The sequence below is a fragment of the Microdochium trichocladiopsis genome (assembly GCF_020744255.1).
Source record: "Microdochium trichocladiopsis strain MPI-CAGE-CH-0230 chromosome Unknown B0I36scaffold_12, whole genome shotgun sequence".
Taxonomy (NCBI): domain Eukaryota; kingdom Fungi; phylum Ascomycota; class Sordariomycetes; order Xylariales; family Microdochiaceae; genus Microdochium; species Microdochium trichocladiopsis.
This window is the reverse complement of record NW_025763555.1, coordinates 870,662-896,431: the sequence shown is the minus strand read 5'-3', so window position 1 is coordinate 896,431 and position 25,770 is coordinate 870,662. Positions and strand designations below refer to the sequence as shown.

Sequence of the window (25,770 nt, the reverse complement as noted above, 5' to 3'; positions counted from 1 at the left end):
AAGGGCAGTGGCGGTGAAATCGAGCTCGAGTGTGCCTAGAGTGGGGAAGTACGATTTCTGCCGATAGGCGGTTTCGTGTGTTGGTCGCGTCTAGCTGACTTGGTGCCAAACACGAGATCTCAAGCGGCCCGTTTGTAACTTGGTGTAATTGACGAGACTCCTGTCCTGTGTGTTGTCCACGAGCATGCTGCGAGATGTGCGGATGGGAGGGGAATAGGCACAATGCGCGGAGGGTCGTCAGGGCTGAATTTGGGGTTGCGACCCCATTGGAGGCGCGAGGAAGCGCGCGGCGGGTGGGCGGCGCACAACAGAAAAGTGGGACGGGCGTCAACTCGCTACCTAGTAGCATCTCTGGATGGACAAGGCACTTGCACGCGTTTGCAGGCCAAAGCCCATCGCTCGTCGGGAACGGTCGGCACTCCATTGTCCAGTGTAGTCTGCGATAAGAATGCATCACCTCTGGGACGGTTGCTCTCGCACACGGCGGTCGTCCTTGTGAGGCTGTCTGCAGATGCTTCCAAGTTGGCCAGCATGGGTGCTGCCTGCTCTCCCGAGGGCCGCCTCACGGCCCCACCATCACCCAATGAGACTTTAGCGCATGGTCTTGCATGGCCCTGAGGTCGTCAACGGAAGCCCTGGAGACCAGGCAAGCTGGCTCGCGATAACAAGGATCATTGCGAAATCACAGCCACTCTGCATATGCACCATGCCCTTGAACATTCGTCACATTCCGGAGCTTTCGGGCTGCAAGAGGCTCCAGCCGCCTCCCACAGCCTTATGTCCAGCACCCGCAACCAACAGCCCCGCTCGCGAAAAGACTGGTCCAGGCAACATCGAAAAGGCCAGCACTCGAGAGACCGGAGTCGACATGCACGGATATCGCATAAGACCGACCGCCCGCAATCTCGCACCGTCTTCGATCTGATGACCGATCATCTCCTCCTAGGCGCCCCAATAGAAATAGCGGAAAAGACGAGGGAAGTAAGCCAGAAGAGCAACGTCTCGATGCACCAGTCAATCGCGGTCTTTCCTGACTCACCGTTCCCAGGCAAGCGGGAGCGAGCCATCACTCGCCGGTGCCTTTGCCGGGACAGCACCAGCCGCACAAAATGGCTTCTGATGCTGCTGGTCTCACCATGCGTCTCTGTCTGCTGGCGGTGCAAACGCGGACAAATATGTAATAAATTTCGTCGGGTTTTTACGCATCGCCGAGACAACATGATACAATGCTGCAATTTGGTTGAGAGTCGCTGCCGTAAAGCCCGGCCGTACTTCCTCGGAGCGGTAGCATCTTACCACAAAAGTCTCACACCAACATACGCTTTGATTTATGATATTCAGGATCATTTAAGTAATACCATCAATCGGTCGCCATGCCTCGCCCACACGCTCCGGACCACTGCATGATGCTTGTCAAGCCCGAGGAAGATGATGTGCATGAAGTCGAGACAACCCCCGACATCTTCAAAGGTAAGTGCTGGCCCTCGGGCGCCCGGACTTGTAGGCATGTTGGCTGAACCATAGAGCTTGAGCTAAATGGTGATGAAGTTGGCCCGGGCAATTTCTCTCTGCCGTCATTGCGGGCCCGACTTGACTTTGCTGCGAGTACGGCCCACCAAACTGGGCGTCGCAGTTCTGCGAGGTCTTGATCCCTCGAGATATCCTGTGGAGGACAATACCATCATATTCCTGGGGCTCGCGAGGTACATCGGCGCTCAAGGGGGGATCCACAATCCTACAGGACTTGTCTTCTGTAAGTGCCAGCGCCGTCGTCCTGTTCTTGAAGAGTGAGGGCAGTTCCGGATGCCATCTCCGCGCTAATATTTCAAACCCCACTTCACTGAGCTCAAATTATGGTCGACGCCCCGAGAACACCGCTATGGAATACATACGAACCGTGAGCTGGTATGTAGTTGCGACCCGCTCAACAGCCAGGACGACTGGGACATGACACTAACGAATTGACTTCACAGCCATTCCACACAGATATGTGTTGCTCGATACTAGCTATGCATGTTCGCTCAAGGACGTCTTCTCGTGGAGAGTTGTGCTTGTCCCTGCGGATGCTATTCATGCCCACCTTCGAGAGAAAGTTCCAGATGTGCTGGCTACGCTCGCTGCCGCGGATTGGCAGTTCAGGTGTAAGTGCTTGCCCGAAATAGCCACTCCGGGAAGGAAGCAGACGCTGACGCGGGCGCGCAACCTCAACCAGAGCCGGGAAAAGGCCCCCCTACGTCCTGGCAACCCCCCTGCAGGATGATGCAGGCAAGCTGGTCATCGCTCTGGACCCAGCCCGCATTGGGCCCCACCCGGCCGCACGCGCGGGGCTCGTGCCTAGCCTGCGCCCAGCCTTAGCACGACGCCCTCGCCCTGGTGCAGAGGGTGGCACGCCAGCACCAGACGAAGATCTCGAGTTGCACAGGCGATATGATATTTATCAACAACTGGAGCCTGCTCCATGCCAGAGTGGAGTACGACGACAGAGCATCATCCGCCCGGAGTGTGGTGCGTCCCTGGCTGCATGATCCGAAGCTCAGATGCAAGTTGCCTGGGACAGCGCTCAAAGTGCTAAGCCGAGTACATGGAACCCAAATACTCCAATGGCACAGCCGCTTTCGTTGTCTATGACGGTGACGATAGCATTGATCAGCGATGACTGGGCTTCGGTCCAGGAGAACAGGCATGCCCGGAAACGGTGTCCTAGGTTAGGAAAGGTGCTCGTTCTGCAAGATGCTGCACGGAGCGTGACAGATTCATCTTGTCATGCACATGTGGCACCACTGCCTTTCCCTTTTCCCCCATCACCGCTCATCGCAACCGAATCAAGTGAAATAAAGAGCCACCGCTGTCATTCCTTACCACGGTTCTCAACCAAGTTAATGGCCAATCATGCATCCCTGCACATTGTCACGGAGCGGGCACAACCTGAGCCGTCTCTAGGCCATAACGATGTAGCCTTAAGAAGGGAGCCTTGGCAGGGATTGTTGGGGGAAGCGGCGGCATAAGGCATGCAGAATTATCAGCAGTAACAAGGGCCGGGGAAGGTGAGGTGATGCACGCTAATGCGAGCCCACTATGCCTGCCTGGTCAGCGCACTGCTTTTTGTGTTGCAATAACCAGGCAGATGAGCATCAAAGCGGGCAGCCAAACCAGGCGTTAGCAGATATCTATTGGGCAAGAGCGGAGCCACATATAAAAAGAACAGCCACACCTTACCGCTGAAGGGGGAAAGGAAGTACCTTCGTTCAATCTTAACTCCCTCCTCAATTAAGACCCAAAACCTGGATTAAATAGGCGAAGCACATCTACAGGAGAATGGCACCAGGACGAAACAAATCACGAACTTACAGGATCATCTTCACCCGCCATGGAGAGTCCGAGTCCAACGTCCCAGACAACTCTGCCGTTAGTAAGATGGACCCCTTGCTGGCCACCGACGAGACCAGGGCAGCCTGGTCCAAGGCCGAGATGTCTGGCCGCGACTACTGCTCCACCAAGACACGAGCAGAGTACCAGGACATGTTCGACAACCCCAACATCTCCCTTGTCACCACTGACAGTCTAGTCGTCATCTCGAGCCTGTCGAGGGCGATCCAGACCGCCCTCATCGCGCTCCCCGCCGAGAGACTCAATAACAGGTCTGGTATCACCATCTCGCCGCTCATTGCCGAGCAGGCAACTTGGTTCTCTGACCGGACGAGACCACTCAACCACCTGAGACGACTCGTGGACAAGGAGCTGCAAAGGAAGCCTGGTATCACGCTCCCTCACGGCGGACTGGACGACTTCAACCTGGAGCAGCTCGTGCAGTCCGTGCCAGAAGACGCGTCGCACGTGGGCATCACGTTCGGGAAGCTCGCCGTCGCTGGCAAGACAGACACTACGCACCCGCAAGGCAACCCGGCAGGGGCAAACGACAGAGACAACAAGCTATGGCATCTCAAGCACGGCCTCTGGCACCCGGAGAACCTCATCCAGCGCGGAAAGGAAGCAATCAAGATGCTCATAATGATTGGGAGGGCGGCATGCGTGGACGACGACCGGCCAGCGCCGGCAATCATCGTCTTCGGTCACGGGGGGTTCGTCAACTACATGACACGGACCATGGGGCTGACTGAAGAACACCTGAACAGCAATCCACCCAAACTGACGGACTGGGCCACTGGCGAGACCCGTATCTTTGAGCTCCTCGATGAGGATCCTGATGGGCCTCCCGTTTCGAGTCTGCTTGTGGAGACGCAGGAGTCTGGCAAGAGGCATTTGCGGCGGAACGGGGTGGTTGGTGAAGACATGCGCCCGAAGATGCTGGGCGACGTGCGTCATGGACAACACAACGAGCGTGTGAGAATCAGCCTACAAGCCAAGATTATGCAGATTGATAAAGAGTATCGCACGGGACGCTTATATGTCAAGGCCCTCGACGAGGGGATAAGTCCACCGGATGTGGATGGGAATCACGAGGATTATGTCAAGGAATCTGAAATAAGTGATAGGGATACACAAGACAGCTCCCATACCAGGAAGCAGTTCAAGAGTGAAATTTGCTTGGATCCCGCTACATCCCCACTGCGCCTAAGTGCTTATCATCTACCCTTTTCTAGCGCCATCGAAACTTGCTCAGCACGCAATGATAACCCTGCCTGGCATGGGTTGTGGTTATTTAATGAGGTCTATCCCTCACACATCTACGGATCCACTACGATTTATAACGGGATGAGATTGTTTTCGTTTTTGTGTCTTTCAATCATTTTTGTCTTTCGAGGGATATACTTAATGGAACCGCCCCACGCAGCCTAGATCTGTGCACCAGTAAGTACGAACACCCCCAGGCTATGGGCATACTTACTGGATCTGTGTGTAGACTTCCGTGTCCATCATCCCGGTACTCAAGGCTGCTCGACGAAATTTAGCATCACCAAAGTCCTTGGTGCCGATTCAGATAAATGGAGCATCTAACGAAACGGCACATACGTATATAGACCTCACACCATGCCTTTGAATGAATAATGGCTATTTGAATATCTCGGGCTCATATGATACGTGTGGGGCCACTTTTCCAACTCATGCCCCATCTGCTCCAAGGGAGCTTGGGTCGGAGCCCAAGGGCCGAATAGTGCGCCCTGCGCGATGGGCAATCATACAATCCTTCGTTTGCACCAATGGGACCAAAGAGAACGTGCTGCAGCTAGATCGATAGCTCAGCTCTTACAACCATTATGGGCCCCTCAAGTTCTTTGAGTCACGATGCGATAAGTACTAGATAATCTCTAGAGAGTTTTGATTGTAGCGCCGATTCTAGAAGCAAGTGCTGAGTAGTCTCAGCACAAGTTCCTTCATCTTTCTGTGGGCATACATAAATCGACGGCTCTGATCGTTAAGGTCTCCCTGATTCAAGAGCCGCTACGATTGTCCGCAGTTGTGTCATACCTTTATGTAGAAGGTAAGCTTTTAGCAGCTCTGCCCAGCCCATTCCCACGGGTGAATGACCGTATATCACAGAAGCTCAACCAGCTGCTACACAATATTGTTGATTTCATCTGGCGGTTTTCTGGATTATCGTCGTCTAACCACGAATCTCAAATACATAAGGCCGAGAGCGGCACGGGGACGACGAACGACGAATGACGAACGACGAAGGACGATCAAGTTACAGGCAAGTCTGATGTCGTTACAGTGCCTTTCCTCTTCCCGGTCGTTCTTGCAATCTTCCCTTCAGTGTTACCAAGGCTTGAAGGTCTTCGGCGCTGACAATGGCCTTATCCTTAGCAAAGCCGTATAGTATGATTAATGCGCTGAGTGCTGCGTCCCGCGAAGGAGTGCTGTCCTCAGTGATTCTGTTGGAGACCGGGACAAAGCTGGCCATAATGTAACGAAATTGCGGAACAGTTCGCGTGGTTTCAGTAAGGGAATTTCGGAGATTTTCCGCAAGCTGATAGTGGTAGCCCATGGTTGAGTTGAAGCAATCTCGGATTGACGCATGTCCGGTTTCCATAATCACGAGCAGGTGGGCAGGACATTGGCCTTGAAACCTGCGTGCATCCTCTTCATACTCCTGGTCGGCACAATCAACCTCTGCTGCAGCGCTGCCACCGGCCATGTCGAGACCTCTGGCCATAACGGATTCTTCAACCGCTGTGCCCCGTGTGAAAGACGATGCGCTTCGCCCAGTACTAAATCCCAGCGTCAAATAGGGATGCCGCTCTTCAGACGGCATTCTCCTTACTCTTCTTTGGGGGTCTCGACTTTGTAGTCCGCATTAGTCTACGTGACTCTGAACAAGACATGGAGACCGCGTCATACTTATTTCCGGGCAATTTCCTGCACCTCCATAGAGGGATCTTGAGTTTTCGACCATTTGTAAGTGTCACTGAACCCATATCGTGTTCGAGCAAGCGCGGAGCTAGACGGCGCAGGGATGCAGGTGCATGGTTCGTGTGGTAGAACGGCGTATGCGGTGGTGATCTGGTTGATCTGATGGTATCGGATGACAGAGCCGATTGGTAGTGGGAGGTCGATTGTGGTACAGTAAAATTGAGCAACGCCCAGGATTTTCCGTTGGCGTTGTGGACGAAATAAGCTGACATTTTCAGTATAGATCAGGAGAGGTTCGTTGTCTTGTCGTAGTGGGTGCATTCGGTCGAGGACACGACGTAACTCCGGGAATGAACATCCCGCAGGTGATAGATCATGGGCGGAACCTGGCATTACACTCTAGCAGGGAGCAAGTGTCGTTGTACGTGAGGATGTGCAAGGGTAAAATTCCAAAGACCAAACATTGATGATGGTGGGTTAGGGTGGTATCTCAGAGCACGGGTACATGAAAGCGATAAAGGACGAGGCACCTGTGCAGAGAGGGAGAGGGCAGCGACAGAGCAGGAACGCAGAGAGAGCTTCGACCCGCTGGCCACTATGGAAGCCCGAGAGATTGACCGTCTGGGACTGGGACACCCCGGGTCCCTTCGTGTCTAATGTTAGCTACTCGACGCGGTTGCCGTTGGAGGGCGGCACAGAGTTCATGGGTTTGACAGTTTCAACTGCTGTGGACGCTAATCAGCCTGTAGTGCGCAGCTGCAAAGTATGTATGCGTATCCTCAAGCAAGCCACGTCTCTGGCAGCCGCGTGCTTCATGGCGATGTTTGGCCCATATAGCGAGCGCCTTGGCTTGGGATCACACATTGGCCCCGAGAGGTTCGCCGCAAAGTGGCTCGCGCAGGTGTGGCGCCGCCCAAGCCGCGCATGGTAGTGGCTGGGTTCCCCGCACCCTATCTTAGCCGGACATGAGCCCTGCCCAGCTGCAATCAATTGACATGTGCATCGGCGACCGGGGTCCCCAGGCCCCCACGTGAGCCGTCTTCTGCCTCGCTGGAGCTCGGCCCGATGGACAGAGGAAATGCTGCGGCCGGTGCGTTCACCGTTGTGGGCGCGATGGATTGCACTGGACGTGCAGATTCCAGTCATCCTGGAATGGCGGGTGGACGGATCCGCCTGAGCAAAACAACACGCCACTCTCCACCTCTCGCGAAGTCGGTCTGTGGGCCCAGCTCGCCATCCATCGTAATTGAGGAACCAGGCTGGCAGGCCAGGCTCTTTTGTTGTGTTGGTTCGCGTGGTGGCGCTGGACCGCACGACATGCATTAGCCTGAACGTACCTGCAGGGAAGATCCCGGGACAAGCTTCCCACTTCGAAGACACCTCGGCACCCTCCAGAAACATTCCGGGACCAGGGATGTGCGAACATGGGACGGTTGCAGCGGAAGCCAACCTCGGCAATTTCTGCGTGGGGGCCTGCATCCGCTGTTCATGCGGTGCACAAACAGCCCGTTAGCCGCACTTTGCCGATCGCGTCTCCACCTACGCTAGGGGAGCTCGACGCATTGCTGAAAGCATGTCGTCAAGCCAGCCAGCTCAATCCACCAGCTGCGAAAGTCATGCAAACTCGCATCTCTCTTGAGTCCTCCTCGACCGCGCAATAGCAGGCTAATATGGGGTCCCGGCCAAAGCGCTAATAAACGCAGTGACTGCCTGGGGCTTAGTATGGACGCTGCACAACCTCGCCAGTGGCAAGTGGAAGTTCCCTCGAACGTGAGCTTGGTGCACTCGTCCAAAAGACGGCAGACTGGCCACCACCTGTACAGTACTACGACAGCCTCGAACGCGCGAAATCGGTCTACGTGCAGTAGCCCATGTGAGCACCGTTGTTGCCTAATTGTCTGTTATTTCTAGGCCAGCAAACTTAAGGAGTGCATGCTCCACCTCTAGCTCTGCCGCGTCGCCACAACTGCTGGATTCGGCCATGATCCACTACTCTGGTTGGTGACTTGGAGAACACGCCCAGTCAACCTTCAAGCGTATCTGATTGGTGCGTAGACTTGTACAGACAAACAGTTTGTTCGTTATGCTTGTGTTAAATAGAAACAAACTTGGCGATCTCAAACGTGTCATCCCAAGTTATAAAAGCAATGGTTCATAGGTTCGCAGATAGAAACAGCCATGGCCTTAACCTCCATCTAGCTTGTTCAACCGACAATTATCAAAGGCAAAGCCTCTACAGGCCTTTTGCACGTCCACCTGAAAGCACGAAGACCTTCCCAGGGCTTGATCTCGGTGACGATGTTTCGCGCCGCCGCCTCCTTCGCTTTGCTGCTTGCGCAGTCGCTGCACGTTGCTGCGGCTGCGTACTGCTTCGGAGACTCGACTTCAATCTGCTCTCGAGACACTGTGTTTCAGATGCAGAAGGAGTTGGGAAGTCAACTTTCCAAGGACGCAGTGATATTCGGTCCAGAGGATCCTCTATTCGGGGATGCTACATCTCGTTGGAATACGTTGTTCGAGCCAACGTTTGAGATGGTAGTGCTTGTCGGAGACGAGAGCGACGTTCAGAAGACAGTAAGTTGACTTCACTATATGAAATTCCCCGACTAACATGTCAACCAAAGGTTCTGTTCTGCAATGAAAGAGACATCCCCTTCCTCGCCGCCAGCCACAACCACGGATTCACGCAAAGCTTAGGATCATTCCGCGGTGTCCAAATCAATCTCAGCCAACTCGACAACATTGCCATCCAGGCTGACAGCAAATCCGCATGGCTTTCCGCTGGGGTCAATGCTGGTCGGGTAACCCGACATCTCTGGGAGAACGGCTACGTCACAACTACAGGATCATGCGACTGCGTGGGCCTCGTAGGGGTTGGCCTTGGTGGGGGCCATGGCCGTCATGAAGGCCTGTATGGTATGATTAGCGACAACATGCTCCAGTTCAATGTGGTCCTTGCCGATGGGCAGGCGATCCGGGTCAACGGCACCAATCACCCAGAGCTATTCTGGGCAATGAGAGGCGCTGGACATAACTTCGGGATCGTGACCAGCTTCGAGCTCCGGGTGTGGCCACGAGGGCCGGACACCTGGCATTACCATAATTATGTATGGCACGGGAATGACCTGGAGGCGGTCTTCACAGCACTGAACGAGCTTCACCAGAATGGGTCAACTCCCGTAAACATGGCACTGAATTATGGGACCTTTGTCGTCCGCCCTGATATCGACAACCGCCAGCCTGTCATTGTATGGACGTTTGCATATCGAGGCACATCAGAGGCGGCCTCACCGTATCTGGCGCCGTTCAATGCGATCACACCACTGCTGCAGAGTTCTGGCGATGTGCCGTATCCAGAGATATCCAAAGCACAAAGTACGGACGAGAGTTCGGCGATCTGCCAGCACGGCAAGAATCGTATGACCATGACCATAGGTCTGCAGACTTACAATACGACCAGCGAGCGCCGCATCTTTGACGACTTCGCCCGCATGATGGTCAGTCAGCCCGAGCTTGCCGCCGGTGCTGCTATAATTCATGAGGGCTACTCCACGAAGGCTGCGCAGGAGCGGGACCCGGATAGCTCGGCGTATCCCTTTCGTCAAGACCACCACCTCATGGCAATGCAGATCATCCTTTCGTCCCGAAGTGACTCTGTTGTAGCTACCAGTCGGATTTGGACGGACAGAGTCAGACAGCTGTGGTTGGACGGCCAGCCGCATCGTCCTGCGACGGCTTACGTGAACTACGCCAATGGCTTTGAAACATTGGAGCAGATGTATGGCTCTGAGCGATGGCGACGAGAGAGGCTCAATCGGCTCAAGCGCCAATATGACCCCCACAATCGCTTTCGCTACTACAATCCTATTATTCGAACGAACTAGGCTGGAAGGTTTGGGCGATGATGATGATTCCGTGTTCGGCAGTCAAGGTTACTCACTGTCGGGACGATCCGTAGCACATTCAATCGTCCCTTCTGAATGCTCCTTAGCTAGCATGGCTTGACTGTACGGTCGCAACCACACGCTCAACATTGAACTCTGTTTAATGATACATAACTGCGGAGACCAAATGGCAATCATCATTTATGGCCAACATCAACCCACTGTTTCCCAGAAAATCTCTTTTCCAGCCCTTATGCGTGCCATCCACTCCGCGAGCCTCACTCTGGGGTGTGCGGCGTGCTGTGCTAGGGGCAGCCATTCTCTAACCACCAGGTCTTGCTTTCACCGGCTTTTTGGGTATGTCTCCCTATAATTTCTTGGCCGCCACGTTCCCATCCTGTCTGTTTCGCTGTACTGCAGGTCAGACAGGCATAATGACCTGGCCCGTGACAGATGACGGGACGGAGCGTAGACTTGTGATCTGTTCGTCGTGTATGATCTCTCAAGGTGGCATTCTCTAAAGGTGGCGTTCTCTAAAGGTGGCGAACAGCAGCATCTCTGGCAGTAGAGCTGCTTGTAGCTTTGCTCCCATTCGGAATGCCAGCCGAGGGGCCACCGTGCGGTCTTGAGCTGCTGGTCATGGCCAGCGACTGTTATATGGAGCGGCGGTTTGTTCGCTCACTCGATATGGCCGATTATAAGTGCAGGACATGCAAAGACACCGGCCTCGATGGCGGATACACATGCGGCGCCTGCGGTGGCAAAAAGTAGCTTGTGATCGGGAGTAACACTAGCCATTGCCAGTAGGTCAGAGAGCCCAGACGTCTACCGTAGTGCGGCTGACTAGTTCTTTTCCAGGCAGCCTGAAACGACTGAGGCAAGGAGTCTGCTCATATCAGGAGTTCTGCGACATCTTGGTCGAAGCGACGCGATGCGGCTATGCGTTCTACCTCGGCACGTGTAGAAGGGGCAGGCCGACATGGTGGCGGGAGAAGTCGCATTTGGGAAAGGCGACGGAGCGTGTCCTCACGTCCATGGCGTGCTGTGCTTCGCGGGTAGTCAGGGCTGAGGGACCCCGGGTTTTTGAGCCGGAATGGTCATAAGAATGCAAGCACTCAGAGAGTTACCATTGCGCTTTCTTGGCGGTGACAGCTTGACAGTGACATCTACAAAGTCGATCTGAGGTAGACTGTGAGTAGCTCTCCGAGGCCAGCTGCTTGCGTTGCAGGCGATGAAACGTGTTGGTGGGGTGCACGGTGGCTCCTGACCTGCTAAGGAAGCCCGCTAACTCCAGGTCTCGTGGCCAGTGTAGAGGGACTTGCAAGCGCCTTGAGTGTCGCTCGGTTGCATGGCTCAGCGTGGGAGAGGCATGGTGCCGCAGTGGAGAGTGATAAACTTGGTGGTCTGTGGGCGTCTTGCCCAGGTTGTGTCTCTGGCGGGGCTCGCTCAGAGCTTCGGTACTCCGTTTCATGGCGCACTGCATTGGCGAACGAGTACCAGCCCCATGAAATCGGAAGACACAAGCATGGCAGCTGAGTTGATCTGGCAATCAGACCGAGACTCGCTTTACCCCACTCTGGGCTGATTCATCGTCCATTCTCCACTTCAACCGACGGCACGGGTAGTAGGACGGGATAACTCGGGCGCCAACATGGGTACCCAATTCCGTGTTGAGAGAGGCCCCACTACCCCTCCTTTTGGCGTTGAAAAGGATCCAAAACATCAACTCGCGGGTTACATGAGAAAGCCCAGATGAGGATGACGCCGATGCCTTCCCAGGTAGTAGCTGGCGCGAAGCAATCAATCGAGCAATCCGGTCTCTATCTTGTGAAGGATCAAGACGCGGAGGATCAGACGCAGACTGAGATCTCCACGAAAGGGAGACAGTTCGCCTTGTTTTATGATGCCGGGTATCACACTAAAACGCCCGAAGGATTGGACTTCATCATTCATAACACTCTCGGGGATCCGGTAGGTTGACAGGGAGTTCCGTCCGTTCTCCTACTCAGGTACTCAGTCATGGTTGTATCCAGGTAGTAGGACAGATCATACGATCATTTATTCCCGAGCCTCGCTGGGGATACCTCCGGTTTTTTAGCGATCGACTCTCTTCCGAGTACGCATGGTTCTTCCATATACGCGATTGGAACAAGGAGGAGGAAGCTGTGTATACCCTCGTCGTGCAGTTCTGGTTCCCCGGGTCCACCGTTGCGTACTACAATGGGTCGCAATCCAACTCGTTTAACGCCGATGACGCGGAGAACTGGGGGCTCTTGAGGACTCCTACATCAAATATGGACAAGGAAGGAATCACCGAGACGGTGGTCGATCTCCCGAAGGGTGGATAGTAGGTGTACTTCTGTCGCTGCCGCTAGGAGGGCGTCTACTTACATCAGTCCCCGTTGTAGTGCTATCATTGACAGCCGACTGGGCTGGACATGCCGTCACGGCAAGTTCATCAACATTGCTTTCGGAACCGATGAAGAAGTTGCGACATGGGCAAAAATGTCACTGCCCGATATGGAAGACCTCAGATCAAAAGTCTCCAAGCTACAGGAACAGGGTTTCAGGTTGAACTTCAAATTTGAATAAAAGCAGTCAACAAGCTCTTGCTGTCATGAATCAAGAACAAGATATCCGCAATAACCAGCCTGCTGCTCCCTCAGAACAGTCACAGCGGAGGCCGTGTTTCCCATGCAGCCGCACTCAGTCAAGCCACGGTTGATGATTTTCTTGTATGCGGAATTGGTCAGCTGAGTGAAGCTCGGAGGCACCCATCTGTTCAAATGCTGTAATGCCTATCTCCAAGTACCGTTCATCAAGGCGGTATATGCTCTCGGCACCCACTGTACCGTGTGCAAGGCCGGCCATGCCGTCCATGGCGTAGAGTTCAAAGCTCAGGGCTTTGGTAAGAAATGAGCTTGAATCCTGTACTGATAACATCTGACCGTGACGAGCCACAGCCGATTCGTCTCTTGGCGACTCAAGATGATTCGAAACTCCAATAGGTGAAGTGGTACCTTGCGCAATTGAGTTCTGGTTTGCTGATGGAAACAGGGCAGTCGGGTCCGTAAACTCCAAGATTCCCCCTTCCGTTACAGCGCCGTTTGCGGATGAGAAACGCCCATTGTTGATGTCGTTGATTTTCTCTGCAGTGCTCACTACTAACGGATCGCTACCCAGCGCCATGCTTTGAAGTATTTCACTGTTCTCAGATGCATCTCCAACACAGCTTCGGATTGGGGATGGAAGATAGGTCTCGTCGGCTGTATGGAATGGGGACAATTCTTTGCTTGATTCAGTTGAGGCGAGTGTGGGCGTCTGTAGTTTCGGCTTTTTTCGTGATTCTGGAGAACTTGGCTCACTTAGGCTCTGTGTGCAAGTTCTCATGACCTCCCGTGCCTTATTAGACGCTTTGCGAGACGCGCCTTCCTTCTGGCGTTTCATTTCCTCTATCTCACCTTCATGCTCTGGCAGTTTTCGTTTCCGCTTAAGTTCCCGGCATTCCGTGAAATGCCTTCTCAACGAAGCGACATGACGGGGAGTGGTCTCACACATGGAACATTGGATTTGACATGGCACATCTGTTCGACGTTAGCTGAAGGGCTGGAATGGAAGAGACTCCTTGTAGCTTTACGTATTTCGTAGTGCCGCGCAAACTCCTTCCATGTTTTGTCGGCTTTGCGGCCTTTGCATTCGTCCTCGGGGCAGAAAAACGGCGCTTCTGGACTGTGCTCAGTCTTGCAGAGAAGCTGCGAGGCCGTATTAACTTCCACACTTCTGTCCATGTTCGTATCATCACAATTGTGCTTTTCGCCCTGAATCCCGTCTTCGTCGGCAAAATCACTGTCGTCGTCTCCATCATGAAGGTCTAGCAGTTGCTGACGGGTGTTGACTAGCAAGGCTATGACGCTGTCCAGATTCTCCACGATGTCCTCAATGACTTTTAAAAATCGAGCCTACATCATTTAGCGCTTGTAGATAGAGGTGGAGAATTGTTGATGGCATGCGCAATTCACTTACTGGCCGTGGTCTATGCTTCGAGGAGCGCTGTGCCATCTTGGTGAGCGTCGGACACTATGAGTGGAGAAGCTAGCTGAGCGGGGAAGGATCGTGCTCGTGACCTTTTGTTTGAAGCTTGACAAGGCGGCAAGATGATCCCTGCCCATTGGCATTATATTTATCCATCCTCTGCTTTCCCTGTGACCAAGTCATTCCGCCGTACATAAGCTTCTCTCACAGAGCCGTCGGAGTGATAGCAACAAACATTCTGTTTTACCCCCAAAACATATCCGTCTCGCTGTCGACCCTCTGGTGAGTTCATAATCCATAGCATATGGCATACGAGCATATTTCAACTTGGACAGACTAACAGAATCTTCGGCAGCCCCTACGTCCAGGTTCCCTCGCCGTCATAAAGCGCTCAACACAAACATGTGCCAGGACTGCAGAGTATGTGGTGGAAATCCTGGCGCGACCAGGTGTGGCGGGTGCGGGTGTTCCAAATGATGTTACCGCGTATGCGAGTAAACCTGGATCATTTTGTCACAAACGGAGCTTCTTTACAGTGTTAGCCCCGCGTGCTTGCCACCTCATATGCGCATTAGTAAGGCGACTGACGAACTCGTAAGCTGCACGCTGCACGAAAAGTGAAATAAGGAGACTTCTCCCACACAGATCGTTCGCCTGGGCACCAGGCAAGCGTGGCGCGAAGGGGGGCACACAGGGCACACAGGGCACACAGGGTACACAGGGCAGACAGGGTACACAGGGTACACAGGGTACACAGGGTACACAGGGTACACAGGGTACACAGAGTACACGGGGGACACGAAGCACACCGGGTACAGTACGCGGGACACACTGAGCACGCGAGATCCACAGATGCCCTCGTAGTTTGTAGGCGTATCAGCTTGCGCCCATCATTGACCAAGAATACTTCGAGTAGATTGATTATAAAATCTAGACCTGTTGCGTCAATGGCATCAGGGTGTAACCTGTTCAGGCCCTCTTCCAACACGTTTTTATACACAAGCAAAGTTCTCACCCAGTCTCGCCCTTGCACAGTGTCTAGACCCTTCATTGTCCGCTATCACGAAATATGGCTGTCGCTTCGCTTCACGAACTTACGAATCAGTGGAACTGCTCTTGTGGATACAACAACATAACCAATGCCGACACGTGCGCAGGGCCTGTGAATGGAAAGACCTGTGGCAAGCCAAAGAATGTCTCGTAGCTGTAAGTCAATGCACCATTCGTCTCGCGAACACTCTTACTAATGGTATCAAGCCAATCAAGCCCTCTCGGGGACTGTCCTCAATCTGGCAAGACCGCGTAGAGCAGGTGGTGCAGTAGATGGTGGGGTGTAGAAGAGCGGCACTCATCGAGCTTTGAGAGAGCCTGGAAGCTGAGGTTTTTTGTTTGGTGGGGGGAGAGAGAGAGAGAGAGAGAGAGAGAGAGAGATACTGTCCTTATCTCATGGTAATGAACGTCCGAAACCACTTTGACTAAACGTGAGTGAGTGAGTGAAAGCTTAGTTGCCTGTGATGCTGCAAACCTCTGTTCAAAGCTCCAGCGGTTAGGTAACCGCTCTTGTGACCCCACGTCAGATTGGGTGCTGATTGGACGACATTAAAAATCTCTAGAAGTGCTGTTCCTGCCCTGCTCTGCTAGTCTCAGTGGGCTAGACCGCCCTTCCTTCCCCTCTTAACCCCAGGGAGACGAACATGATCAATCATTGTGAACCGCTACAACATCAACTCCATACACGACATTGGGCGGATTCACCCCGCACAGAAGTCGCTATCATTCAATATGGCATCTTGCAGCCACGTTCGCGACTCGGTCAGACAAATTGACAACACAACATGGCTTATCGGCACGAGCCATGTTCTACGTCTCGAGCAAGGGCCCGGCAACAGTGGGTCGTTGTGGGAGAACAGTAGCGATGGCTCGTCCTACGATCTTTCCCGAGCGCCAGAGCCGTTGCCCAATGCCAGGCCCATCCCCGACAACAGCCATGTTCGCCAGATCCACGATGCTGGTGACGCGTCGGCCGTGTTCGCATTTGGCGACGCCCTCATCCTCAAGATAAGACTAGCGACTCATGGCACCCGACAAGAGCCGGAGACACTGGCCTTGCTAGCTGGGAAGACACTCAGCTTTGACATCCCGAAAGTTCTTTTCTACGCTGAAGAGGCCGGCAAGACGTACTTGCTCGAACCACTTATACCGGGCAAGAGACTCGACGACATATGGTGGGACATGACGGAGGATCAAAAGGAGGGCGTGGTGACTCGAATCTCTCAGGTCTGCTCTGAGCTTAGAGCTTTCCAATCCGACAGTCTCACTGTACTCGATGACGGCTGGCTGGAACCGTTTCAGGAAAAGCGCAGTTCCGAAGTACAAGCCCTCCAAAAGCATTGTGAGAGCTTGGGGATGGACTGCTCTGTGTTTTTCCTGTCTCACAATGACCTCGGACCTACCAATATCCTCGTGACCGAGACCGAGACCGAGATCGCCATCCTGGACTGGGAGCTGGCTGGATTCAGCCCTTTGGAGTGGGTACGAACCAAGTTCGCCGTCTGTGGGGCACTGGACATGGAGAATCAGCAAAAGGCAAAAAACGTGAGTCATGGTCCTGGGTATAGGGTGCGGATTGAGCAGAGGCTGGGAGACCTTGGATTTCCCGAAGCCACCGAGGCGTACAAGGCCATGAGGACGGAACGGTATGAGGAATGGAAGAAACCGCGGCCGTGGCTTCAGTAGCGTTAGCGTCATATCTTGTATATGCTTGCGAAGATCGGCACGTGTCAGATCAAGAACAGAGCTGACATGCCACCACAGTTTCGGAAGTTTTCAAGGCTGCGTGACCGCACAGTCGGCGCCCACAGCGAAAGTGGGGTTGCTTCCTGGCTGTACGATCGGGCATAGACACAGCCAGTGGAACACGGTTTTTTGTGGCTGTTGTGGTAGCCCCGGGTCTGAGTGCATGGTCACCTAATGCGTGGTCATCCTCATAAAGTCGTTGTTTCTCGCGCTCGTGCTTGTGCCACAGCCAAGGCGTTTCCCTGGACCATGCACTCTACGACAATCGATCTTGTTGCTATCATCTGAACGCCGACCAATGTAAGCCTCGCCGGGGATTCAGTCAAGCCCCAGCCACGTTGGGAAGCAGTGGCTGAGGCAAAGCTGCGCAGATCAGAGTCTATTCGCAGCCAGATGATGTTTTGTTGTCCATTTCACCATTGAGGGAAGGTCCAAGCGTTGCTAGACGATCGACATCTGGTATCAGAGGCAAGACCTAGACAGAGGGTCGGTCATTGGGACTAAGATCGCACAGACTGCAGGCTGGATGTGCTATTCGACGTGGCTGGGAAGCTTGTCGTGACTCATGTGTCGACAATTGCGGGTGAACAGCATTTCGACGATGGCATGTGTTTAGGCCCGTATCCACCGCGGCCTTCCCAGCTTGTAGCCTGGGGACCATGCAACCGTGACTTGTGGGGTCAGAAGAGTGCATCGGTGCCCGAATCTCTACCTTGAGGGACGTACCTTGTGCGCACCCGATCCCCGCGCTAAGCATGCCGAGAGCCCCAGGCCCCGGCCCCGGCCCCCTAAGGTACGGGCCTAGGCTACGCTCCCGGAACCAGGTACGCACGAAAGTACTGCATATTAGAGCTACATGCTCCCAAGCGCCCCGTCCACGTCCACGTCCACCTCGACAGCGCAATGCACATTCCGGAAAAGCCTGCGGACACCTGCAGCCAGCATCCTCCAAAGGCGCAGCAAGCATTCACTACCACGTCAAAAGACAGCGCATTCCTCATGATATCATGGCCTGACTTGTCCCCTGAATAAGTGTACAGGAGTAATTCCTCACGACCGAGACGCCATTGGCCATCACTCCTGCAACTTGGCTGCCGGAGCTCTGGGCGGCCCAGTGCACTGCTTCTTACGGAAGCGGATTGCGGCCACGCTGACAGTCGTTGCTACTGAGGTCTGACAATCCAGCACATCTCGAAGCGGCAGATCCCGCTTCGGCGAACAGCCACAAGCATGACACGCTGTCAGCTGAACGACGCAACGAAGACGCCACTGTGCGGTTCTGCCGACTTCACCCACGGCTGATGGGAAAAGACGAGTGCATGCCGTTGGACGGCCTCAACCTACACGTTGCGCTGGGTGCTCAAGGAGCAGCACCACCTTGCTATGATTGCTGAGAGATGGTTCACACTTGTCAGCTGCATTCAGACGGACTTTCATATTTAGGCGCGGCAGTCCTTGTATCGCTCCTGTCAACTGTCGGAAACGGATGGCGGGCGTAATCATGCTGTATATCCAGACAGGACCGAAGTTTTATGACAGGTTCACGCCAGCGTTCAGAGCTAGAACGACAACTAAATACGTTACTGCGAGCCCAGAGCAACCCATGATCTCACGTCCCAGAAAGCACCAAAGACGCGTGTTGCTCTCTACCGAGTCCGAGTTCTTAGTGTGGAGCCTTCAACGTAAATGCTGCGACCAGCCACTCCTAGGTGACTGTAAGTGACTCCGACTTCTGTAGACTCGTTTCCATTCGTACGTCAAATGTGACTAAGATGCTCCCTTACGTGCGAAAACCTGGCAAAGTTGTCCTTGAGCACAGAATCACTCGCGAAGAGCACTGCGTAAATAAAAGGCTCGACGACGACACACATCTTAGCATGATCATCTCCCCCACCGCCACTAGAGCGGCCGTCGTGCTGCTCTCGCTCACGTCCCTGACCATTGCAGCCACGGGCAGTGGACACACCACGCGGTACTGGGACTGTTGCAAGCCAAGCTGCTCGTGGTACGGTAAGGCCAATGTGAACCAACCCGTGGAAACCTGTGAGGCTGACAACAGCCCACTGAATAACCCGAACGCGTGGTCGGGTTGCGATGGCGGTCCGGCTTTCACTTGTGCGAACATGTCGCCATGGGCGGTGAATAATAACTTGGCTTGTATGTGATCTCTTCTCTCAATCTCGCGGTATTTATGTAGTTCATAACCGCAGGCTCGGATGCAGACTAGATGCAGCAGATTATTGTAACGTATAGCAAGCAGGCTGATGCGATATGCGCTCATTAATAGATGGTTTTGCCGCCACGACTATTCAGGGCCATAATGAGTCGAGTTGGTGCTGCGCTTGCTACAAGTAGGTCCTTGTCCTTCCTACCTAGAGCATTTATCCATGTTTCCAAACTGACTCGGCCACCCAACCATATCAAGATTGCAGTTCACCTCGGGTAATCTGAGCAACAAGACCATGATCGTCCAGGCAACGAACACGGGGAGCGACTTGGTCTTGAATCAATTCGACCTTCTAGTCCCCGGAGGGGGCGTGGGTGCCTTCGACGGCTGCAGAGAGCAGTACGGCGGGCCCTTCCCTGGCCAGCAGTACGGCGGCGTCTCGCTGCGGTCCGAGTGCGACAGCTCCAGCATGCCCGCAATATTGAAGGGCGGGTGCAATTGGCGATTCGACTGGTTCATGAACGCGGACAACCCGACCGTGAACTTCAAGCAGGTCAAGTGTCCGAATCAGCTGACCGAAATCTCAGGGTGCGTCAGGGACGATGATTGGATGTTTCCAATTCCTTGAGATGGTAACCGGTTGGAGTAGCGTTGAAGATCTCTGGGAAAGGTAAGAGGATGGCGTCTTTACTCTGACTGAAGATACAGTTTCCAAAGAATAGGCATATCGTTGGCGCTTGGACGCCGGACAAATGATGAGCTAATTGAGCTGACTACAACGATTTTGGTGTTCGTTTTGGATTCGCTAGAGCCGATTTACTAACCATCCGCCAAGATGGCATACGAGTGATATCTAACGGGATTTGAGCTTCTTTGTTTTGTTCATTATGGCAATGGGGCAGGCAACACTACCGTCGATGAAATTACAGGCTAGGGGATTCTAGAGGCGCGGCCGGACCGTGGGCCAAGTATTATATATCGCAGATTCTGCTCTCATATGAGTGTCTACGCTCCATGCTCATGCTCTAGTTGCATGCAAATGAACGAGCTCTCCACCAGTCAAGCCTTGTCAAGAGAGGAAGGAGAAGATGCCCACCCGCCCTTCATCCAATGGAGAAATGCCCATCATGCGGGTCGTGCACGTTGGGTGGGCTATACATGAGCGCTTTACCAGCGCTGCACAGTCTGCCGATTGTTCGTGATGCCCTGTCCGGGGCAGCTGGTGCCGTACCTGGCTAGAGGTCGGCCTCATTGCTGCGTTCGTCGTCTGCCTCTTTCACTCATTCTATAAGCCCGTCATCAACTCATGAGTGCCCTTGTGGTGACGGCGATGTTGTCGTTGCCATCGGCGCGTTTGCGCACCTTGACACTGCCTTCCACGAAGCGCAGCAATAGCAGCAGCACGGCAACGACGACAACGATGGTCAAGTCGTCGACTCTGGCCTTGTCGTACCTTCACTCACACATGTTTTATGAAAGCTCACGCAGGCGCGCCGACGACGACGATGCGGTGCGCGCATCAAGGTTGCCTAGCATCGGCGGAAAAGGAAGTGGTAAACCTTGACTGCAGCTTAGCACAAGCTTCCCATCCACGTCTTACAAGAAGGAAAGCACAAATCAGCCATTCACATACTGACCAAAATTCTGGGCGTAGGAGATCCCACGATGATCGCAAATCAGCTGTTTCTGTTGAAGCAGTGACACCTTGCGCACGGAGGAGATGAGCTTCTCCCTGCGTGAGGGGCGCACTCGCAGACAAGGAGGACCTGCATGTCGACCCGTGACCACAAATACTCCTGCTGGACTTATACCTCGGGTAGCTCCTTTGGAGACGGTCTTTTGAAGACCAAGCCTGCTTGTGCTTGCTTGCGAAATAAGCTTTGATCAGGGCGTCATCGCGGGTGGTGTCGATTATCCGTAGCTTTGCGCAACGCTCCCTCAAAAGCGCTCGACACCCCAGCAAAAGATGAGCGTTATTATGCTGTGCTTTCCTCATACGAGATAAGGCGTGACCACAGCCACTACCAGCACAGGGCCCAGCGCATGAATCCAGGCGGCTCTGCAGGATCATTCTCCCAATTCTGGGAAGCCCTTTTTGCGGCTTGGCAAATGGACAAGACGTAGACGTTGACCTTGTCAGTCCCGGTTGTCTCTCATCTGCCGTCGCTGGCAGGCCTGAGATCCAGTGACCAACATGCTCTTGGCTACCCATGTATCGCGCTCTAGGCAACTGCCCGCAAGTAGGCCTCCCCCGCAGTTCAGCAGAGACGGACGGTGGAAGTTCCTCCTCAGACACACGCGGAGTTTGATCAGCCTCGTTCGCAAAGGTGTGCACCGCAAGGAGGTGATGCTCCTGCAAGACTTGCCGAAACTCCAACAAAGCGCCATTCAAAACAAAACCAAGGCTAGCGATGCTTGACGCCGTTCGACCGAACCAGCCTCCAGCTTGGGATTCTGAGAGACTTAATTGAGCCCCGGGCATGTCGCGCCTGATCTATCTCGCATATTGAGCATGTGATATAATCGGAAGCGTGCAGGATTCCGTCTATAAGGGAGTGAGTTCCTTCTCCGGCGCGTAGCGTTGTACATTTTCTTTCACTTCCTCGATCCTTTGCCACTGTAGATAAATCAATTGCTTATTCCATCAGCGGAATCCCCCCTGTGCATCTCCGCGGCTCCCGGCACCTGCCGACAACCTCAGAGATGCTCCAGGTCGTCATGGACGTTACGTCAGGTGGCGAGTCCAAGGTCTCTCCTGCGCGCAGGGCGCCACCTCTCCTAGAAGAGCGTCGTGAGTGGAGTGCACCGGACTACCAATGGCAATTTTAAAACTGATATCAGCTCTAGACCCTACTCGGGCATTATTACCATTCGCTGCACAGATCAAGAATTCTATTTGCACAGGCTCGAACTCAAGACCGTGCCAAAGCTTCATTCTTTGGTCTCAGCCAATAATGAGATCAACATGCCGGGAGTCTCCGCCGCAGTAGGGCACGTACTCGTCAACTTCCTGTACAAGGCGTTCTATGATGTCCCTGCCTTATGTGAGGACGGGCATGACACGAAAGAGCGCGATGCTGAATGGCTACGCTGCAGTTTCGATGTTCATGCCACAGCGAGGCAGTACGGCATCGATAGCCTGGTAACTTTGGCACAGAACGATATAGACAGTCGGGCTGGTCGCCTCGAGCCGTCCGAGGCCCTGGCTGCTGTCAAGAAGGCTTGTCCGCTGCCGGATACAAAGGACGAGTGGCTGCGCAACTACACAAGGACACTTCTCAATGTCACGTACCCTAGTGTCGAAGCTTTCCTGACATCAACCATCATGGAGCCCGCCCATGCTGAAGAAACTATGTCAATTACAGAGATGCTGCTGCGTACCGTAATTTCGTCGAGCATGGAAAGAGGAGCTTGAGAAGAAAGAGCGAGAGGCAGCGGAAGCAGACGCAAGGAGGGAGCCATTGCATGCTGAAATCGAATCGTTGGAAGCGAAGAAGAAACAAAGAGGGGGAAAGTTGCTCAAGAAAGACCAGGCCAGGCTAGATGAGCTGGCATGCAGATTGGATGACTTTGAGCCGGTACCTGAACCTGACTTCACATCCCCACCCGAAATGGTATGAAGTGGTGGCCCAGATCACGGGTTTGATGTACACTTGATAAGGCGTATGTAAGATTTCGTGCCTCCCCTACACCAATGAAGTGCTGTGATTAGGCGGAGAAAAATAGTCAGCCTCTGGTCCCCATAAACAATCTCGCTCAGTTGAGATCTGAGCGTGTGATGCTCTATTCGGTCCTACTAGGCCTGGCAAGACTTGAAATGCGAAGTGCATCCCAAGACACTGGCCTCTGCAGAATACTGCAGCGCCTTGCGCGGCGCGACCTGTTAAAGCTGATTAGGAGCAGACTATTCCACGAAGCACAGAGTTCCGCCAATTGTGCACAGCTGAGCGCGATAGTGGCCTGCAGACAACAGCGGATAAGTGCATGCAATCAAAGAGGCGCACCCTCCCGTTCAGCGCCGTTCAGCCTCAGTGCCCCTGGAAAGCCAAGCCTTCCAGTGCCTGCACACTCGTGGGCGACGGGCTCAGGACTGACTTGAGAGCTGCACCGTGCTTCTGACTAATGCCTGCGGCCAGCGTTCTACGGAGCACATCTAATTTGAGACGGAAACTGGCCCGAAAGTCACATCTTGCACGGCACTTTCACAGCATATACACCTACTTGGCCATGCCCTGATGCTTTCGACGCTCAAGTGTTGCGACGTTGTGCAAAACCCAGTCGGCCATGAAGGCGATGGCTCAAGGTTGAGGCAGGGGATAATGGGCTTGTGCAGCTGATGGAGCCTCAAACCCCGCAGTGGGCCAGCCATCAAAGGGCTTATGATCTGCAGGCGCGAGGATCTGGCGCTAGGTCCTCTGAACCACTTCGATCACGAAACATCGAGAGTGAGGTGCCGTGGCTACAGCCTGTTCAACATCCTTACGAATTTCCGATACCACCGTCTTGCCAGGGAGAGTGGTTGCTAAACCCATGCCCATTCCTGGATGTCGCGTTCTGCCCAACTCGCGCAAAAAGTAGGGGGAATGAGGCTCAGCAATTCCTGCCCCGGCCCCACTTTCGGGCAGCTCTCTGGGTCATGGCTTCGGTAGCATCACTAACACGGTTCACAGCATATATTTGTTGCTGTTGCCCGTGCTATACACTCGATGGCTTGTGACTTGGCTGCATCATAGGCCACTCGACGTCTCACCGCCGCCTTTCTCGTATGCCGAATACAGTGTCTCGTGGTTCAAAGCGTGCTTGGATGCTCTGATACTTCTTTACATCCAAGGTACAGCTCGGTCTCAAGTGGCAACGTGCGCGTCGTGGCCCACAGTGGCAATGCCAGCGATGTTCGGCGGCAAACGCCCCAGTGACCTCGGCGTCGTGTCGTATCTCACGAGAAAAGGGTTACAGGAGGGTGAGGAAGAGGTTGGTACCTGCGATATTGTTGCGTTAGTCGTTGCGGCCTTGTAAGCGGTGATGAAAAGCGGGACCGTCCCCGAAAAGTCACTGCGTAATAGTTCCCTGTCCAGGTCAATTTGGTAAGAGGAAATCCTGATCGGTCTTGTCTAGTAATACGTGAAAATGGGCTGTACCCTCGAAACTCATCACCAGCATGGAATGCCTTACCCCACCGAGGTTTGCGTTGGGCTGCCTTATTGCAGCCTCCGCTGCCCAGGCACGATCTCCAACAAGGGATGTCAAGCGCTCAAGTGAAGCCCTTGACCCACCAAAAATTTCCACCCATGTGAGATAAGGGACTGGGGAGGTTGGACTTTACTGAACCATAAAGACTCAGCAGTCCCCACCTTCCCGCCTGTGTAAGGGAAGTTCTGCATTGTCAATGAACCACAGTAGCACCGGCATGCCACGCCCAACATCGGGAGGGACTGCGCAACCGACTCGGAACGAAAGAGTCAGGGTCTACAGAGACCGCAGCGTCCGTGCTACATTCTCTGAGTACTGCAACGCGCACGTCCGCAAACGAAAAGCTATTCATGCTATCGTCACCAGGGCAAATCTATTTGTTATTGGTCTGTCTAAGGAGCGTCTCGTCATAGTTCTTCAGTCCCTCTTACGAGACAATATCTTCATTTCGTCCGACTCCGCCCGCGCCGCATTTCCGGAACTTTTCGAAGGTGTTCAGATGCCCCCACGATCAACGGGCCCCCTGTTCGGCGGGACGCTAGCTGCTCAATTAAAGAGCCCCCCACGACAGATTCACCACAACGCACGCTTCACAGCGGCATCGCCAAATTCTATGACAATGAATTATTCTCGGACTTCACCATTGCCTCGACTACCAAGGAGTACCCTGTCCATAAGTTTATTTTATGCACGCACTCCGATTTTTTCCTGGGGTGCTGCCGAAGTGGACTTAAAGAAGCCACTACTGGGAAGCTGTCTCTTCAGGATGACGATCCCCTCGTCGTGGACGCGATGATCCAGTATCTCTACCTTTTGGACTACAAAGTGCCGGTCGAAGAAGCACAGGGGCAGGATGGCCCAAGCCTCCTCTTCCACGCCAAAGTGTACACTATGGCAGTGAAATATTTGATTCAAGGGCTTCAAGACCTTGCAGTGGTCAAATTCAAGACGGCTGCTACCATGGAGGTCTGGGGCACACAAGATTTCCTCTCTGCGACAAAGGAGGCGTATAACGCTACTCCTGACACGGCCCGTGGCCTGCGACAAGTGGTGCTCGAGACCTTCGCCGACCACAAGGATTTACTGAATAAAGAGGAGACCAAAGTGGTTATGAAGGCGACAAATGACTTGGCGTTTGATACACTGTATTTCTTTTTCGGACGTAGTCCTTACTCTTTCTAGGCGTCAGGCGTTCACACACTAGGAGCGTGGCCGAGATTGAAGTCGTTCCTCTCGTGGCCGTCCTATGCTACGCCTCAAACAGGAGAACGCGGCGGCCGGAGATGCGCTAGTTTTGGGGTATCAATACATCTCTAGGTGCTATCAATCGATTTGTAAAGATGATGACCAGCTCTGACTATCGTCCAGCGGGTGTCGCGTGGCGCTCCT

General features: G+C 53.8%; 11 protein-coding genes across 11 annotated transcripts; 8 read left to right on the top strand and 3 right to left on the bottom strand.

Moving 5' to 3' along the window:
* The first annotated feature begins 654 nt into the window (after positions 1-654).
* On the top strand, positions 655-1,433 carry B0I36DRAFT_337183 (uncharacterized protein). Its single transcript, XM_046155649.1, has 2 exons — positions 655-1,175; positions 1,342-1,433. The coding sequence occupies exons 1-2, from the start codon at positions 700-702 to the stop codon at positions 1,349-1,351; spliced, it is 486 nt and encodes a 161-aa protein (XP_046005902.1). The 5' UTR covers positions 655-699; the 3' UTR covers positions 1,352-1,433.
* B0I36DRAFT_396422 (uncharacterized protein) lies at positions 1,374-2,525 on the top strand (the record flags this gene model as incomplete). The annotated part of the gene is made up of 4 exons (XM_046161550.1): positions 1,374-1,470; positions 1,607-1,753; positions 1,974-2,141; positions 2,356-2,525. 4 exons carry the CDS (start codon positions 1,374-1,376, stop codon positions 2,523-2,525), a joined length of 582 nt encoding a protein of 193 aa, XP_046005901.1.
* A 6,202-nt stretch (positions 2,526-8,727) lies between these two features.
* B0I36DRAFT_377853 (uncharacterized protein) lies at positions 8,728-10,196 on the top strand (the record flags this gene model as incomplete). Its single annotated transcript, XM_046160607.1, has 2 exons — positions 8,728-8,886; positions 8,937-10,196. 2 exons carry the CDS (start codon positions 8,728-8,730, stop codon positions 10,194-10,196), a joined length of 1,419 nt encoding a protein of 472 aa, XP_046005900.1.
* Positions 10,197-11,954: 1,758 nt separating this feature from the next.
* B0I36DRAFT_254484 (uncharacterized protein) lies at positions 11,955-12,788 on the top strand (the record flags this gene model as incomplete). Its single annotated transcript, XM_046150822.1, has 3 exons — positions 11,955-12,167; positions 12,230-12,543; positions 12,605-12,788. The coding sequence occupies 3 exons, from the start codon at positions 11,955-11,957 to the stop codon at positions 12,786-12,788; spliced, it is 711 nt and encodes a 236-aa protein (XP_046005899.1).
* Positions 12,789-12,902: 114 nt separating this feature from the next.
* B0I36DRAFT_355091 (uncharacterized protein) lies at positions 12,903-14,255 on the bottom strand (the record flags this gene model as incomplete). The annotated part of the gene is made up of 3 exons (XM_046157397.1): positions 12,903-13,780; positions 13,834-14,155; positions 14,220-14,255. 3 exons carry the CDS (start codon positions 14,253-14,255, stop codon positions 12,903-12,905), a joined length of 1,236 nt encoding a protein of 411 aa, XP_046005898.1.
* Positions 14,256-14,495: 240 nt separating this feature from the next.
* Positions 14,496-15,395, bottom strand: B0I36DRAFT_44353 (uncharacterized protein). The gene is made up of 2 exons (XM_046162902.1): positions 14,570-15,395; position 14,496 (listed from the first exon to the last, which is right to left on the bottom strand). The coding sequence occupies exon 1, from the start codon at positions 15,277-15,279 to the stop codon at positions 14,800-14,802; it is 480 nt and encodes a 159-aa protein (XP_046005897.1). The 5' UTR covers positions 15,280-15,395; the 3' UTR covers position 14,496; positions 14,570-14,799.
* A 615-nt stretch (positions 15,396-16,010) lies between these two features.
* On the top strand, positions 16,011-16,964 carry B0I36DRAFT_368835 (uncharacterized protein; the record flags this gene model as incomplete). Its single annotated transcript, XM_046159679.1, has 1 exon — positions 16,011-16,964. The coding sequence occupies one exon, from the start codon at positions 16,011-16,013 to the stop codon at positions 16,962-16,964; it is 954 nt and encodes a 317-aa protein (XP_046005896.1).
* A 350-nt stretch (positions 16,965-17,314) lies between these two features.
* Positions 17,315-18,175, bottom strand: B0I36DRAFT_44235 (uncharacterized protein). Its single transcript, XM_046162900.1, has one exon. The coding sequence runs from the start codon at positions 17,989-17,991 to the stop codon at positions 17,500-17,502; it is 492 nt and encodes a 163-aa protein (XP_046005895.1). The 5' UTR covers positions 17,992-18,175; the 3' UTR covers positions 17,315-17,499.
* Positions 18,176-18,901: 726 nt separating this feature from the next.
* Positions 18,902-19,819, top strand: B0I36DRAFT_254930 (RlpA-like double-psi beta-barrel-protein domain-containing protein-containing protein; the record flags this gene model as incomplete). Its single annotated transcript, XM_046150848.1, has 3 exons — positions 18,902-19,181; positions 19,312-19,375; positions 19,450-19,819. The coding sequence occupies 3 exons, from the start codon at positions 18,902-18,904 to the stop codon at positions 19,817-19,819; spliced, it is 714 nt and encodes a 237-aa protein (XP_046005894.1).
* A 2,075-nt stretch (positions 19,820-21,894) lies between these two features.
* Positions 21,895-23,078, top strand: B0I36DRAFT_396406 (uncharacterized protein; the record flags this gene model as incomplete). The annotated part of the gene is made up of 3 exons (XM_046161549.1): positions 21,895-21,982; positions 22,074-22,573; positions 22,992-23,078. The coding sequence occupies 3 exons, from the start codon at positions 21,895-21,897 to the stop codon at positions 23,076-23,078; spliced, it is 675 nt and encodes a 224-aa protein (XP_046005893.1).
* Positions 23,079-24,887: 1,809 nt separating this feature from the next.
* Positions 24,888-25,698, top strand: B0I36DRAFT_337159 (uncharacterized protein). Its single transcript, XM_046155648.1, has one exon. The coding sequence runs from the start codon at positions 25,174-25,176 to the stop codon at positions 25,561-25,563; it is 390 nt and encodes a 129-aa protein (XP_046005892.1). The 5' UTR covers positions 24,888-25,173; the 3' UTR covers positions 25,564-25,698.
* The last annotated feature ends 72 nt before the right edge of the window (positions 25,699-25,770 follow it).